The sequence below is a fragment of the Colius striatus genome, chromosome 4, assembly GCF_028858725.1.
Source record: "Colius striatus isolate bColStr4 chromosome 4, bColStr4.1.hap1, whole genome shotgun sequence".
Lineage (NCBI taxonomy): Eukaryota > Metazoa > Chordata > Aves > Coliiformes > Coliidae > Colius > Colius striatus.
In genome coordinates, this window is record NC_084762.1 from 93,336,899 (window position 1) to 93,353,981 (window position 17,083).

Genomic DNA, 17,083 nt, shown 5'->3' on the forward strand with positions numbered 1-17,083 from the left:
GCAGAAATCCCGGGTGTGATTTGCTTTGAGACTGAGAAGCTGAAATTTAGATGTCTACTGTTGTCTTTTGCATCTGAACTCCACGTTTGGTGAAGTCCTACATGGTGACTCAGCTTCCTCCAGACATTTCCCTCCTCTTGATGAAACACTTTCTTGGCTTTGCTGACTACACCTCCAGGGGCTGCACCAGGAATTTAAGTCCGTGATGCAGGGAAACACCTACATGTAGTTACCTGGAATCAAATCCACCCCTTCTATGGAAGTATTGGCATAAATCATCATTCACTACTGCTGCTACAACATTTGTAACCAAGGATTTGATGGCAGTATATGAATTCACTGCTTACCTGGTTTACCCACGGGCTGATATATGTGCTGGTTACCAGCCTAGAAAATAAAACAACACAGACATTCAGACTAGTTGCCACAGTGCTCACAACTTTCATCAGCACAGTCTCAAATAGTGAGAGTAGTCAGTTTTCAGGACACTTCCCAACAGTTAGAAATACCCCCCTGCTCACCACCATTAGCTCAACTCCTAACTACAGGTATGTTATTTGTAGAATAAGGAAAGCATTCAGTTGTTTTGCACCACTCACAACAGCCCTGGCCTCTACACTATAGTTTATCCTTCATGATTCATCAAATGTGGTAGCATATTCATAATAAATTTCAGTCTGAATTCAGAGATCAAACTCTAGAAGTCACAGTGGTGAAGCAGCAGTGCAGCAACCAGAGGACTAAGGTACTTCCCCACTGCTGAATGGTTTCCACAAAGGTAACAGATCTCTAAACTGGTTTACTTTTTGGTTTTGTTGCAAAGCTCTTCACCAAGGTCCATCTGCTTATTCATCTGGGGGAATTTAATAATAGATTGAGGTGATTTTCCTTGGTAACTCTATTTATACAACCCCCATGTTGCTGAGGTGAGTAGCTCCAGTGCTCTACCATGGTGTACAGGGTTGGTTCCTGATCTGGGGGAACCTGAGAGACCTGCCAGGAGCCCACAGCTCAGGTCACTGATGTAGCTGTTTGTAGGTCAATCGCCCTTGTCCTGATGGGTGATTTTAACTTTCCACACATCAACTGGCAATATCATACAGTGGACACAAACAGGTCCAAGACACTTCTGAGGCACATTGAAGACAACCTCTTGGTGCAAGTACTACGGGAGTTGACCAGGAAAGGTGTCCTCCTGGGTTTTTTGTCTATAAACATGGTGATCGGTGGCTGTCTTGCTCACAGTGACCACAAAGAAGCTCAGTTTCAAATTGTGGAGACAGAAGCAAAGCTTCCAGGAACACTTCAACCCTGGATATGAAGAGATCAGACTTTGGAAAGGGAAGTGCTCGAACACTGGAGGCAAGGACAAGTGACATGGGAGGACCTATAGCGATGCTGTTTGCTACTGTAGGGAAAAAACTCCCTATGGCCAAAGCTCAATTAGAAGAAGGAAAATAAAAAGGGCTTTTTAAATATGTTAACAGCAAAAGGAGAATCTGAAAGAACACTGGTTTGCTGCCTTATGAGATTGTCACCTCACAAAGAGGGAAACTATGGAGAAGGTTATTGAGAGACAATGCAGTCACTGGTTACAGCCAGCGCGAGTTCACCAGGGGCAAGTCCTGCTTCAGTAACTTCAAATATTCTTCTAGGACAAGGTCATCCATCTAGTTGACCAAGGGAAGCCAGGAGATGTGGATGGATTTGGATCTTAGGAAAGCTTCTGTTACTGTCTCTGTCTTTCAGAAAGCAAGGTTGCCTAACAATGCACAGGGAGAAATGTGAAGTTTTGATACTCGATCAGTTTAATGCTTCAGAGAAGAAATGTGATGGCTAGAAACAGAGGAAGATGATCATCCTAACCCTGCCTGCTCCAGTTCTGTGAACTCCAGGTGTCAAAAAGTCAAATTTCACTTGAAGGAACCAAGAGTCCTGAAACTCTTCTGCCATCACCACGAACCTCTGAGAGCCACTGGCCAATCACCTCATGCACTATCATGTGTCTGCCCTCCATAGTCACCCCTCAGTCATTTCATTAACTTAGACCTGTACAGCTAACCCTAACATTTCAAATCTTATAACCCTGGGGGAAAACAAAAGGGGGAACAGAAGAAGCAGAGTACAATTCCACTGAACCAATTCTTGCCTTTTTACTTCCCTAAAATTGCATATTAAACGTATATGTCAAAAGAACGTGCACAAAGCCACGTGCTCATCAGTTGGGAGCTACTACAAGGTGTGTGGCAACTTCTCATTTGTACCATCACATCCACAAACAGGACTGTGCACTCCTCCTCCCTCTCAGCATCCCTGAACTCTGCAATGTTGCTGCTCTGAGCAGAAACTGCTGCTGCTGTGCTCTCTGCTCTACATCCTTCCAAGTACCACGATGACTAACCAAACAAAAAGTCAGGTTGTGGGCAAGAGGTAGATGACCTCAGTGAACTGGTTTTCGTCCTTGCCATTGTCTCAGAGATCACTCTGTAACTCTGGGCAATCATTTAATCCCAGTTCTCCTAGAAATGACAACTGCCTGTTTCTCATCCTCTCGCTGAGAAACTGACTCACAGAAGCATTAGACACGTCCCACTGCAAATTAAGTCAGAGTTACATCCTGAACATATTAAGAACTCTACAAATGCAGAATTAGAATTCTGGAGCTAGAAATACAGTTATCACAAATTAGAGTCTCTTTTAAAGCTCATTTTGTGCACTATCACTAAGCTCTTTCAAATGGGGTGTGAAATTGTGCTACCTCATCTGGAAAGACAGGATTTCCCCCACCAGCAGTTTGGGATCTGGGAGTTGGGACTTTTTCTTCTAACCCCAGGCAGTCACACTGAAATCAAGTAGAGAAAGCAGCTGGCTGCAAGCTGCTGTACTGTAAACCCACTGCCACAGAGAGCCACCTGGACGAAGCCTCTACCTGACATCAACATCTCCAGGATATCACAAAGCATTCTTGTAGCACAAAATGCAGCGATACTTCACTTGCTCCGATATAAAGACGCCACAACAGCAAAGACAGAACAGTAACTGCCTTCCCCAGTTTCATGGGAAAACGAAAGCCTAGCAGCTTCCAGACAGGAATGTCTCTAGATAACTGCTGCAGTGTGTCATTAACACACTCATTGATGACTCTACTTTGGCTGCAAATGCAGGAAGAGTCCCTAAATTCTTAGGTAGTGAAGAAATACTGAAGCCAAACTAGGAGCTTCCAATTGCATCCCAGATCAACTAGCAAAGTGAACTTAAAATAGTATCTATTTTAAATGTGATCCCTGGGGACAAGCAGTAGAGGAAGCAACAGGTTTCAACCACTAACAGTCCCTACTCCCCCTTTGATCTCCATGACTCAGAGATTCCAGTGGCCGTTAAACAATGGGAGAGAGGTTTTTAGTTGAGCAGACAGGAGTTAAGCTAGTAAGAAAGGATACCACAGCTGCAGCTGTTGTCTGGCAATAAATGAATGGCTGTGGGGTTTATATTCCATCTGTTTCTTAGTGGATCATTTACCCCAAACAGATTTCTGGGTAACACAACAGTAACATCTACATTTCTGGTAAGAAAACCCTTCAGATACTTAAACAACTGCACGAGTTATTTTAATCCTGCATCCTGTTGACAGAGCTTTCAGAAAACTATCCACATTTTTCAATAAAAGGCCCAATTATGCAGCACATGAACATTAAACATTAAAGAAATACTGCAACATATTTGTGGGAACATTTTCAACAGCAGCCTCAAGGGGAAAAAAGAACCCCAAATCCCCCAAACTGCTGCCACAAACAAGTTTGCCCTGGCTGCTGTTCCCACAGAGGCTGAAGCCTGCTGGAAAGTTGTAGAACCCGTGTAATAACAGTGGAAACGTTTAGCAAGAACTTCAAATCCTCTCCCACAATGAGGGCAGCGTACAACATGTTCTACCAGGAAACTGAAGAAAGAGTTGGGAGAGGAAAAGATCCCTCAGATACTTACTGGGCCCTGGAGACCTCCGTCCTCTCGGTCGATGCTGCTTCTGGAGAGCCGCACGTCGGGTTTCTAAAACAGAAACGACAGCCCTCGTTCTGTACTCTTGCTTACCCATTTCACACGAGCAGGGGGCTTCAAAATCATTTCACAGGCAGGAAAACGCTGTTAAAAATGGACACTGACAAATAGAGATGTCATCTCATTCCAGCCTAAACACCCCCGCTGCTGCGACTGCAGCTACTGAAACTCCTGGCAGCTTCTCAACCACCCCTTCAGCAGCACGTGTAAAAATGCCTGTTAGAAACACTGACAGTACCGTTTCCCTAACACAACAGTGGAAAGCCTGCATTTGAACTTTCTCAGAGGCAGCAAAAGTTAACACTGTTGTTATTATTTGAACTGTTTGCTTCCCAACAGCACAATTTCCAGGGCGGGATGAGAAGCGCTGCTCATGAATTGCCGCTTCCTGCCGGAGGACGGCTTATATGTGCTTGGCTCTCTCTCCAAGCCTGCAAATGAGGCCAATTACTGGAGCTCTTGAAACACTGAATTTGGACACAGAAAGCTAAGAAAGACATCCAGATGCACTATTCTCCTGATACAAGCAACTAATGAATTTCTACTGCATGTTTTAAGTGAGGTAGAGGAACCTGGGGCTCGGTTGTTTTAAAAAGGTCACATCATTCTTTTTTTCATGTAGGAACCCTTCATTTTCCCATCTCCCCAGCAAATCACTCTATAACTTATTGAAAGGAGGTTGTAGCAAGGTGGGGGTTGGTCGTCTCTTCTCCCAAGTAACAAGACAAAAGGAAACAGCCTCAAGTTGTGCCAGGGGAGGTTTAGATTGGAGATTGGAAAGAACTTTTTCACTGAGAGGGTTGTCAGACACTGTCCCAGGCTGCCCAGGGAGGTGGAGGAGTCCCCATCCCTGGAGATATTTAAAAGCCATGGAGCTGAGGTGCTGAGGGACAGAGGTTAGTGGTGGGCTTGGCAGTGTGAGGTGAGTAGTTGGACTGAATCACCTTAAAGGTCTTTTCCAAACGATTCTATGACAGCCAGGTATGTTATATTTATAATTTGAGGGTAACATTAATTACATGGAAAGATAAAGGAACATGTGAAACAGTGGTTAACACAGATCTGAAGACACAAGTGCAGCAGAACAACAGCGCTCTTCTAGTGCACTATTGCTGGCACTTGAAAACAAAGAGGATTTATCTTCAATTCACTCTCTTATGACACTGGATAAACAGCTAAAATGTCTATCTACACCAGCATGAATACACCTTCCTTCATGTGTCTGTCTGTACAGATACAGAAACCAGACACACATGGCACGAGAAAGAACATTTTTATTTAGAGACATGTAGGCGTGTGAATAGTGACTGTAACTGACCCGACCCCACGTTCCCTCGGGGTCCCTTCTGGGGACAAACACATCCGTTTCACTTTAAACCTATCCCACATCTTTCTTTCTAAAAGCACTAAAGAATGATCCCAGTTCACATATCCTGCTAAGTGACCCTTCAAAAGCCAGCAGGGCAGACAGAACTGGCAAAGATACGCTGATATTGATCTTCTAACATTAAAAATACTCCAGGTATGCTGGTGGTCTGTCGGAAGGGCTTATCCTTTGGGTTTTCACTCAGCCTTCTGCAGACTCTCTGAGTTACAGTCAGAGACAGTGGTTGTCTGAAACAGCTTGCAGATTAAAAATAGACAAATTAGACTAGACAGGGAAATATTTAACCCCATCTTAACCATGAGGAAATGAAGCAGACACAAGCAAACAATTTCCTAATGTTTCCCCAGGAATTTGCAATGCATTTTATGATGAAGTCTAGCAGGGACAAATCTCCAGTTTATTCCCTCATGATGATGAAGTCTCATTTGATATTGGTATGTCAGGTACTTCATTACACACCTGAAGTCACTCATGAATCTCATTTTATTTTTAACCTAAAGCAAACAGCTTTCATTGTTTATCTAAGCATATGACTAACTACATTTCTATTACACTGATGTTGACAATTTGTCTTCCTTCCATCTTTGTTTCTAGCCAGTAAAGTGCCCAGAAGTATCTGGAAACAGTCAAAGACTATTTTATCACAGGGGCCTTTAATGGGCTTTGCACTTTTAACCATTTGTTACTCCAGCAATGCACCCTAAACCAGACACCAAAGACAATGAAATGTTGAGCATTTTACAAGGTTCAGAAGCACAAAATTACACACCAGTCCATATAACAGGTGTAACATCCACCTCCTCCCCTGCCTGTGTTACTAACAAGGTCGTTGCTTTCAGCATCTAAACTCTCTCAGAGCCCAATTCTGTAACCTCCCAGCAGCAAAAGTGCAGCATGTGAGTGGATTCCAGGGCATCATGTACTCAACAGCATCCAAACACTCAGCTGGAGTGAAAATCTTTAGTGGTACATAAACACAAAGCCTTTCAGCTCCTTCAACCATTTTCCTCCTTCTGCCTCATCAAAACTTGGATAGTTAGGAAGGCAACAAACAGAGAAACACTCAACACACTTTTGTATCCAATGACTATGAATCATAGAATCATTGAATGGTAGGGTTGGAAGGGACCTTTAGAGATCATCGACTCCAATCCCCCTGCTAAAGCAGGTCCACCTAGACCAGGTCACTCAGGAACACATCCAAGTGGCTGAAAACCTCCCAAGAAGGAGCCTCCACACCCTCCCTGGGCAGCCTGGGTCAGGGCTCCCTCACTCAAACACTGAAATAATTGATTCTTTATGTTTAAATGGAACTTTTTGTGTTCTAGCTTCATCCCATTACCCCTTGTCCTGTCACTGGATGCCATCGAAAAAAGTGCTGCCCCAACCTCCTGACACCCACCATTTAGACATTTGTAAGTCTTAATGAGATCCCCCCTCAGTTTCCTCTTCTCCAGACTAAACAGCCCCAGTTCCTGCAGACTTTCCTCATAAGGAAGATGCTCCAGCCCCCTGATCATCTTTGTGACCCTGTGCTGGACTCTCTCCAGCCCTTCCCTGTCCCTCTTGAGCTGAGGAGCCCAGAACTGGACACAGGACTCCAGATGAGGCCTCACCAGGGCAGAGGAGAGGGAGAACAGAACCTCCCTTGACCTGCTGCCCACACTCTTCTTGATGCATCCCAGGATGCCATTGGCCTTCTTGGCCACGAGGGCACATTGCTGGCTCATGGTCAGTTTATTATCAACCAGCACTCCCAGGTCTCTCTCTGCAGAGCTGCTCTTCAGCAGGTCAACCCCCAGCCTGTGCTGGTGCAGGGGGTTGTTCCTTCCCAGCTGCAGGACTCTGCACTTGTCCTTGTTGAACCTCATGAGGTTCCTCTGTGCCCAACTCTCCAGCCAGTCGAGATCCTGCTGAATGGCAGCTCAGCCTCTGGCCAGTTGATGGGTTGATGAAGCTGTGGCTTGATTGTGTTCTAATAAATTCTAACAGCTACCATTTTAGTAAATGAAATTCTGATTTATTCATTTCTGTAGCTGAGGAAATGTCAAAGGACACATTATTTTACAGTAAACATGATATTTCTGGCACTTGTTGGATCGCAAAGGTACTGAGCGTGTGTGTGCAACAGGGAGATGAGCAGGAGTGGGGAAAACCCTCAAGACATCTACTTGGATGTGAAGCCCTCACACTGAACACAGCTAATAAGAGTGTAGATCTTCAAAGTTGCTGCTTAACGCTCCTGTGCAGGGTAAGACTGTTCCAGAAAATGAAGCCTTTAGGAAATTGGAGATTCCTAAGGAATACATATTTCAAGCCTTGAAGCTAAAATCAGTGACTGGCTGTGACAACAAATCACTTTCCAATGTGTTTCATGCTTATATGTTGGACTCCTCAACTACATTAATAGTTGTGCCCTAAACTACTAAACTGTAAACTCAAGCAAAGTCTTTTCCACTTATCATTATGTACATTACAGAGACATATTTCAGGGTGGAAGGATATTTTACCAAGTATTTATCTTGCAGAAAACCCAGACCCTTGAAAAGCAAATGGATATTTTACCCCTAATAGATAGTCTACTATCTGAAATCTTTGGAAATCTCATGAGGGCTTTTCAGACAGGATTCATACATTGACAAACTGGAGAACTGACTTTATTTCCAGTACTTCTGGTCACTCACTAATAAAAGAACATGTAAGTCTTGGCATTCTCAGGACATGCCAAATTGTAATGTCTTGGTGGGATTTTCTCAGGCTAAAAATTAGAATCTTATTTTAGCAGCAGCTCATATCAATTATATTTGAATTGCAGTTCTCAGTGACAAAACCACAGCTATGTGGGAATTTCAGAAAAAAACAAAACAACCACGATAAGGAAACTATGTGAGATATTTCTTCTTGGCCTATCACAGGAAAGGACTATAAATTTCTCAGCACAACACTGCTCTGTCTGCTAAGGAGCTGGTAAAAGGCATGCACATATTTATCTTTATTTTATAGGATTAAAAACAACATCACATACCATTAATGTAGCCACAAAAGAAAGGTTTAAACCATTAACTAAACATAAATAACAGGTAATTAAACAGGCAGAAACTAGAAAGGTTTGGGTTAGAAGGGACCTTAAAGATCACCTCGTTCCAAACCCCTGTAATGAGCAGGGACACCTTCCACTAGAACAGGCTGCTCAAAGCCCCCTCCAACCTGCCCTTGAAAACACAATGACACAGTTGCTTTCCCATGACTTCTGAGAAGCCAACAAACCAGCTACCACTTCAGCAGACTCTCTCATGGCATTATCACCACCACAGGTTTCCTGTCTGTGGTTACAGATGATTCTCCATCTGGCTCTAACACTGTATTCAAATACAGAGGTATACTCTCTCCTAGAAGCAATGCAAAACAAATAAATAACAAGATAGCTTCGAGCAGTTTCAAACTTTTGTCAATACTCAAAAATAAAAGTGTCTTCAGGGGGGCCTTAAAAAGGCTGAGTTCATCTGTTAACCCGGCTCTGCCACGGCCATGTCCCTCAGTCCTAGAGCTACATGGCTTTTAAGTCCCTCCAGGGATGGCAACTCCAGCACTCCCCTGGGCAGCTGGGACAGGGCTTGAGAACCCTTTTGGTGAAGGAATTCTTCATGATATCCAATCTAAACTTGCCCTGGTGCAACTTGAGGTCGTTTCCTTTTGTCCTGTCACTTGTTACTTGGGAGAAGAGACCAACCCCCACTTTCCTATAGCTTCCTTTCACATAATTCTAGAGAGTGCTCCTGTCTACCCTCAGTCTCCTCCAGATTAAACACCTCCAACTCCCATGGCCGCTCCCCAGCACCCTTGTGCTCCAGCCCCTTCTCCAGCTCAGTGCCTGGCTCTGGCCCCGCTGCAGCCCCTCAGTGTCCCTGTGGCAGTGAGTGAGGGGCCCAGCACTGAGCACAGCCCTGGAGCTGCAGCCCCTCAGTGTCCCTGTGGCAGGGAGTGAGGGGCCCAGCACTGAGCACAGCCCTGGAGCTGCAGCCCCTCAGTGTCCCTGTGGCAGGGAGTGAGGGGCCCAGCACTGAGCACAGCCCTGGAGCTGCAGCCCCTCAGTGTCCCTGTGGCAGGGAGTGAGGGGCCCAGCACTGAGCACAGCCCTGGAGCTGCAGCCCCTCAGTGTCCCTGTGGCAGGGAGTGAGGGGCCCAGCACTGACACAGCCCTGGAGCTGCAGCCCCTCAGTGTCCCTGTGGCAGGGAGTGAGGGGCCCAGCACCGAGCACAGCCCTGGAGCTGCAGCGTCGCCAGGGCCCAGCACAGGGGGACAATCCCTGCCCTGCTCCTGCTGCCACTCCACTGCTGATCCCAGACAGGATGCCCTTGGTTTTCTTGGCCACCTGGGCATGCTGCTGGCTCCTGTTCAGCTGCTGTCCATCAACACATCCAGGTCCTTTTCCACCAGGAAACTCAACATTTAAACTCAATGAATTAATTGATTTCCTTTAGAACTTAACTCTACACATGAGAAGTCAGGGCTAGAAGACTGCACATACAAACACTGTAAAGGAAAGGCTGCGTGGAACAGAAGTGCAAGTACTGCAGCAGGCCTGCCAGACTGTGGGGCAGCTGGCCATATCTTTTAGTTACAGTGAGCTGCAAGAGTCAGTAGCAGAGAGGCCATTCACAGTTGGGAGGAACAAGTTTTGGTCTTCACTTCAGCTTCCTCAAAAATAAGTCAAGGATTTCTATCCTCCTTCCTGGAGATGCTGCTATCCAAAGCACTTTTACCAAGACAGCAGGAAAGCCCACAGGTTTCATCAGTGTCCATTAAAGCTACCAGACACTAGGGATGTGCAACACCCCTCCTCTAATTAGGAGGTGAGAGTGTCAGTCCTGGAAAATAAGTGCCCCAAAATCCCACCCTCCCAAATTCTCTTCTCACCCCCTAATGGATATATTTGGTACAATTTGAAATCAAACATGTCTTTTCAGTTTTTACACAACATTCATTCAGAAGCTTTCCATGCAGAGAGATCTGTTTGTTTTTCCTTTCAGGAATCCTGGATTCTGTTAAGGCTGCATGTTCTCCAAGGACCAGTTTCAGACAAACAGTTTACACAAATAACAACCTCTCTGAGGACTGGTAAAATTTCCATTTCAATGCCATAGCAATTTAATTCTTCACCTGGGCCGTCTCTTTGAGCACACACAGCATCAGTGCTGTTTGTAACTTGCACTAACATGCTTGGAGTTTTATTTCTTCCCTGTAGAAGCAGCAGTACATTTCGAGTCAAGTTTTGTGCTACTCTGGCAAAAGAAAAATTGCACAAACACAAACCCAACTGAGGATTTTTCTCCTGGTTGGAGTGTCTTATGTTAAACGATTTGCAGGTGCTCCCCTGTGAATCTAATTCTCAATAGCAGAAGTGAGATATACTGCAGGAGTCTAAAGACTGTGTAAATAGAGCTGCTTTTGAAAGCAGCAATACACTGTGTGGCTTCATAAGTTAAAACCCAAAATCTGGCTCTACCCCCTCTATTGTTCTCTGTGTCCAAAAGGAAAGACCCTCTTCTGAAACCTGCCTATAGCAAGCCAGCCTTCAGCAAACCATGTTATCAAAACATGAAAACAGTTTTGAGTTGCTTCTCCTCCCTACATCACCTGCAGAGCTATATAGCCCTTGTAAGTTCATCAGTGCTAGATCTCCTTTGGGCAGGAGGTGGCAACAGAGACGACATCTCACTGCAATAAAAACTAACACATAATGAAAACACAAACCCCAGAAATAATTATTTGTACATTAATTAAATTATTGGTACAATATCTGTTAGAAAAAGACAGAAAGGTCAGAGTTCCCTCACCATCTACTGCCACCTGAAATCACCATGCCTTATCCTTTGTAAGCATATGAATTCCAACAATGGCATCTATTTGACTTGTGCTGGGCTTCTAAAAGTCACAAGCAACTGGTGCTTACTCAAGACTGGAAAAGCTAATGACTGGAAAAGCTAATGACTAAATTAAGGAAGAAATTTTCCTTTCCCCTCCCTCTCTTCAGCTTACAATGAATTGGACAGAGCAATCTGGGTACACTGGTTTCTTTATGGTGACCCAGTGGCAAATTCCCAAGAGCACTTTGAAGGAAAGCAGCCAAAGGCAAGCTTCAACATCCTAGAACCAATAGTAACATCATAACTCTGGCCAGAACATGTATTGGACATGGGGACATCTATGCAAGTTTATTCCTTGCAGAGGTTTATCCTACTTTGGTTGTCTTCACAGCCATCAGCTGTTCTCTACAATTCTGCTACCACACAGAACTAAACCCTCCAGAGACTAAGGTAACTCACTTAGCAAGGAATGAGGTCTATGTACAAGATCTGCTCTCCATTCCTGCCCTCTGGCTTTCTATTGAATAAAGCATGAATTATTTTTTTCAAGGAATTCCATGTCCTGGCCTCAAGACTTCTAAAAGACTGGTTTAAGTTCTGTGACACAATCACAACCAGCCATTTGGGTATCTAAAAGGAAAATCATTCATCTGTAGAACTAAGATTTTCCTGGAGATCAGCTCTAGACAGTGCAGAGAGCATGTACAGAAACTATAGACCATTATCATCAGCAACTTTAAATACAGAGCACATTTATTGAACCTTACCTCCTGTAACAAACCTACAGTTACAAAACAGGCCTGTATAAATGCAGGTGCTATGTAAGCTATAAAAGGCTTCCACACTGAAACATTCCTTGCAGTAAGTTTAAGACCAAACACGTGACTGATGTTTGTCTCATTCTGCTGTAAATTATTCACCTGTCAAAGGAGGCTCACACCCCCACAGGCTCCCCAGCATGAGCCCAGAGTAACACCCTACTACCATCTTCTGCTGTAGCCCTCAGTCTGGGGCAGGAGAATTTTAATAGAGAACTTGAACTTTGACAACCAGGAAGCCAGAGTTCAACTAAAAAACACAGACCAGGAGCACTGACAACAAAAACCACATAACTGCAGAGGAAGAGCAACAGCAGATCCCATTACCAACACATTTCCTCCTCACCCTGGTGATACTCATAGCTTCCTCCCCACCTCACACAGCTCTCTCAAATTACATCTTCCCACTAACATGTCTCATTATTCCTCCAGTAAAAGACTGCTTATGGCTCTTGCTATAGTCAGGGTTCGTAAGATGGTTGATGGTTATCCCTCTTTTAGGGGTAGAGTATGCACAGATCAACTGCCTTAGCAACAAACAGGCATCTCCAATCTGGCACAGAATTACACCCACAGCTTCCCACAGGTAAATACTCAAATGGATGAAATGAGATTCACTGAAATCCACAGCTCTTCAAAGTGTTTGAATTACAGGGGTCACTGGTCGAACATCTGATTTCAAAAACTGTTTCCAAACCTACATTTTGGTAGCAACTCCTGTGTTCAATAAATATCCTCATTTCACTGAAGTTTTTATCAAGTTGCAATAAAAGAAAGAGGAAAATCAGAGCAAAGCAGCAGTGTGAAACAAAACATTACCAGGAACCGCTCCTCTTTTTCAAGCCAACGCTGGTCTTCCTCCATCTCTTGTTGCTGTCGTATCAATCTCTCCTCCATGAGATGTGTGGGTAGAACCTGCCCCATTCCTCTTATATCCAAAGTGCCTGAATCCTATAAAGCAGAGTAAGTTTATTTAGAATCACAACAACTTTAAATTCTTATAAGCAGCTGCAAAAACTTACAGACTATAAAAGAATTGATTGTTGAAAGCCCAAATGCACAACAGCAGTCAAAGAGTTCCTTCAACTCCTTAGAAACTGAGGCAGACAATCAAAAGAAACCTTCCAAGTACAAGTAATTTATCTGCCTTGCTCCCCATCACTGGAACAATTCCATTTTGTTTTTCAGCAACACTGTAGCTTCATACATTGCACTTCATTTAAGCTGGGCAACAAAAGCTCATTTCTCAATTTTGCCTTCTTGGTCTTGAGGAATTATGTAACTATCCAGTTGTTAAAAGCTGCAAGATACATTTTTACTCAACACAGATATGCTTTTGAGCTTTAGCTGACATACAGCATGTCACACAACCATTTCTAATGGATTTCTGAACAAGTTTTTATGCATGTCTTAAACTTGTAACGCTCCAAGTACCACAGCCCCATGCTGTCTGGAAATCATTAGCAAGTGATGTATAAATGAGTTTTCAAAGCAGTCAGAGGAAGCTTGGTAACAAACTTCACTGGGGTTGGTTTTAGGTAATCAGCTTCCCACCCTTTTCTGAGAACTTTGGCTGTACCTTAGCGTTATGAACATGTGTAAGGCATTCATGTGCTTCCACTAACACTTTACTCAAGCATAACATAGACTACATTGTTTCTAGAGTCAATAACCGACAGGGATGCAGAATATATGGCGAAGTCAACCAAGGGTAAGCAGAGGCAAACCAGAGGCTTGGCCACCTCTCTGCTTGTCTGTATTTAAGGGGTAAACCTTAGTTATCACTTAAATGTTTCTCAGAGAACAGAGCACTGGTTAAACAGATTTAAGGCAGAAGCTGCACAAAGTGAATTCTTGTGGGAGGACAGATGGAGTTTTAAAAGTATAACATACTTGAGGAAAAGAAAAGAAGGTTAAAGGGAGAATGAATCTGATGATCCCAGCAGCAGTTCTGTGCAATCATGACAGGCTGAAAAGCAGCTAGGCAGGAATACAACTCAAGAAGAGCTTTGCAGACCATTTTGTTTTCTGTTCTGGATAAGTTATGGAGAAGCCTCAGATATTTTAACTATGCTGGGTATCTCCCACACAAGGTATTTTTAAACAGTAATAGCATTACATATTTTCATATGAATGTTCCCATCTCTGTTAACAACAGCAAGTTTCAGCAAAGCCTTTTGTTAATGACCACAGAATATTTGCTATCCCTTAGTTCAGGGAATAAGTACTAATAACTTCATCCAGAATTAGTGTACTGAGTACACTTCAAGCCCAACCTCATATGGGAGGATTTGCTTCAAAAAGAAGAGTATTCAGTCACGACTCTCATCTCAGTGAGGCAATTGAAAAAATACCTGAGAAACACTTCAGTTTTCCTACAATCATCTCCAGATGCACCCTTAAATAATTCAAAAGTGTATTTACTGCACAGAGGGCAACAAGAGATGTGTCAGTTCACGATACCTCCACGTTTGGTTGCCACACTGATATTTCCTGAGGCCGATGGTTCCAGGAATCTGCTTGATCCAAGAGAGAGGCCTGCCCAGGATAAATGCTGCCTGCCATGGCTGGTATGCCATGAGAACCAGGGTAGCCAGACACCTTGGGTGAGGGAGGGGGAAGAAAAAAGCTTTATTAATAAGATCTGTGCTTCCCCACAATTAATAGCTTCCCCTCCACCAAGGGAGCAAACATGAGAGTGCAGAAATGGCTTAATTCAAGCAGTTACTGAAATGGAGGAGGGGAAGCAACATCAAAAGAAGGATGTTGAGCCAAAATATGACACAAACCCTAATTTTGAAGTCTTTGAGGATGCCTATCATAACATAACTGTTTGAGGATAACTATAACTATGTATATAAATATATACAAATATAACTTTTGAGGCTAACTAGAACTATTTGAGGATGTCTTTCCAAACAGCAGCATTAGAAGTATGTTTTAATGTCTGCAATCAAGAACATCAGTCTTCTATGAACAAAAATAAATTTACTGATACATTTGTAAGAGCTACACACACAGAGCTCATATTCCAGTCACTAGGAGCCTGCAAACATGGCCCTACAGAGACATAAAAACACAGTGCAGGCTACAAGCTTCAGTCTCGAGGGACAACATGTAATGAGTGTGCCTGGGAGTGTGCCTGGCTGCACAGTCTGAGTATTTCTCCCCAGAAAAATCAAAGTAGTTTTACTGAGTCTGAAGTATTCATTAAACAAGAAAAACCTCCTTCTCTCCATGGAAAACAAAAATATTGACTAAGACCCCTGTATATGGCTGTTCCTTTGAACAAGCTCACTAATGCCTGAAGTACCTTCATGACAAACTTTTGGGTTAAATTTCTTCAGTAGTGTTAGGAAGAAAAGCAAAAGCTGTGAGTTTATGATGTGGTAGATCTAAAGGTGGCTATCAGCCAACAGAAAGAAAAGTTTCAGGGAAACATCAGGGAGTAGAGTATCAATAAGCCCAAAGAAACACCACCAGTTAATGCCCCTTTATAAGGCAAGTAATTTCATAGCTTAGCACAAATGGTTAACATGAACACCACATTCCTTCAATACATATGAAAATGTCTGCTGTGTTTCACTGCAGTGTAGGAATTTGAGCACAGTATCAGATATGAAAATATTTGCCATCTGGAGTAAACCCACCAGGTTCAGTTTGGGGTTTGTTCTGATGCAAATCAAAAGTTGTTTAACAGAAATGAACGAAAGTAATCTGCACAAGAAGTGAATCAACCCCACCAGCTGCAACTGAGTTATAAATCCCACCTTTGAAAAAACAAATGCAGAGTCTTAAATGCAATACCTGGTAATGATTTGGCTGTACCATATGCTGTGGACTTGGATAAAATCCTTCACTGGATCTTGGGCTGGGATAACCAGGCCTACTGGGCTGTAAATGTAAAGGAATTTTTAGAGTCTTTAGAAACAGAAAAGTAAACCCAGTGAGACAAATATTTACAGGATTCAAAAAGCCCCCCTGAAATCATTATTCTAAAATATCTAACTTCTTTTGAAAACAATTATATTTCCCTCCATTTTTGCTTGGAAATGGATGCAGCTGAATTCTTTGCTTGGTATGCCAATAAATAATGCTTGCTCTGTGAATTCTTTGTGTATATTTAATTGCTTGTGCTAACTGACCTGCTCTGTGCTCTTTAACTCCAGAGAGGACAGCAGCTAAGAACCTAATTCTGAAGTTTCCAGGTGGAAATACAGCATTTTGCCTAAGTTCATGATCTGCAGTACATAAAGTTTTCCTATTAATTTATTGCATTTGTGACTGTTCCCAGAAAGAAATTCTTTTCCTTCAGTCAGAACACAAATGCAACTGGTTTGTTTAGCACGAGCATTTCCATGTGTCATTCTGAGGACTAAAGTTAGTTCTGATAATTAACTTCTCTGTAACTAATTGCCTCAACATGGAAGGTGCTTTTGATCATTTTCTCAACTTCACAGTTGCTTCATTATCCATGTTTTATTTTGGAACTCATTGCCATCCCATAAAAAACAAGACAGAGACAGATCTTATCAGAAAGAACAACTAAATAACAGCTATCAATAGTCTTTATCTGACTATCTTGCTTTATCCTTCTAGGAACAGGGCAGTACTTTACACATAAACAAACAAGATGTATAAATCAGAGGAATATATGAGGAAAAGTCACCAGAAACTGGGGCAGCACTATTAGCTACATGAGATGGAGCCTGGCTTTCTGCACACGTTGAATTGATCCTCCTTTTGCCAGAGTAGCTACCGAATTTTCATGCTACTGAAACAAGTAATGTTGGACAATGTTGCTCAGAACAACATACTTTTATCTTCCAAGCAGAAGTGTTGTGTTTTGTTTGACACTAACCTCCAAAGGTGTATTTGGCAATTCTTTTTGATGAGGAACAGTGCTGCTGGGTGATTCAGGAGGGGAAAAAAATCAACCAAAGAGAGTACTCCTACT

General features: G+C 43.1%; 1 protein-coding gene across 7 annotated transcripts in view; it reads right to left on the reverse strand.

Annotated features, from left to right (window-relative positions):
• Positions 1 to 17,083, reverse strand: part of PTK2 (protein tyrosine kinase 2) — a 210,350-nt gene that overhangs the window by 9,072 nt on the left and 184,195 nt on the right. For 6 of the 7 annotated variants that reach the window (XM_061994893.1, XM_061994890.1, XM_061994891.1 and 3 more), the window contains 5 exons: positions 15,934 to 16,020; positions 14,590 to 14,727; positions 12,946 to 13,077; positions 3,982 to 4,044; positions 348 to 387 (listed from right to left, as the gene is read on the reverse strand). In XM_061994893.1, the coding sequence (XP_061850877.1) occupies positions 348 to 387; positions 3,982 to 4,044; positions 12,946 to 13,077; positions 14,590 to 14,727; positions 15,934 to 16,020 (460 nt within the window). The remainder of the gene's footprint in view (positions 1 to 347; positions 388 to 3,981; positions 4,045 to 12,945; positions 13,078 to 14,589; positions 14,728 to 15,933; positions 16,021 to 17,083) is intronic. The other variant, XM_061994889.1, reaches the window with a different exon arrangement.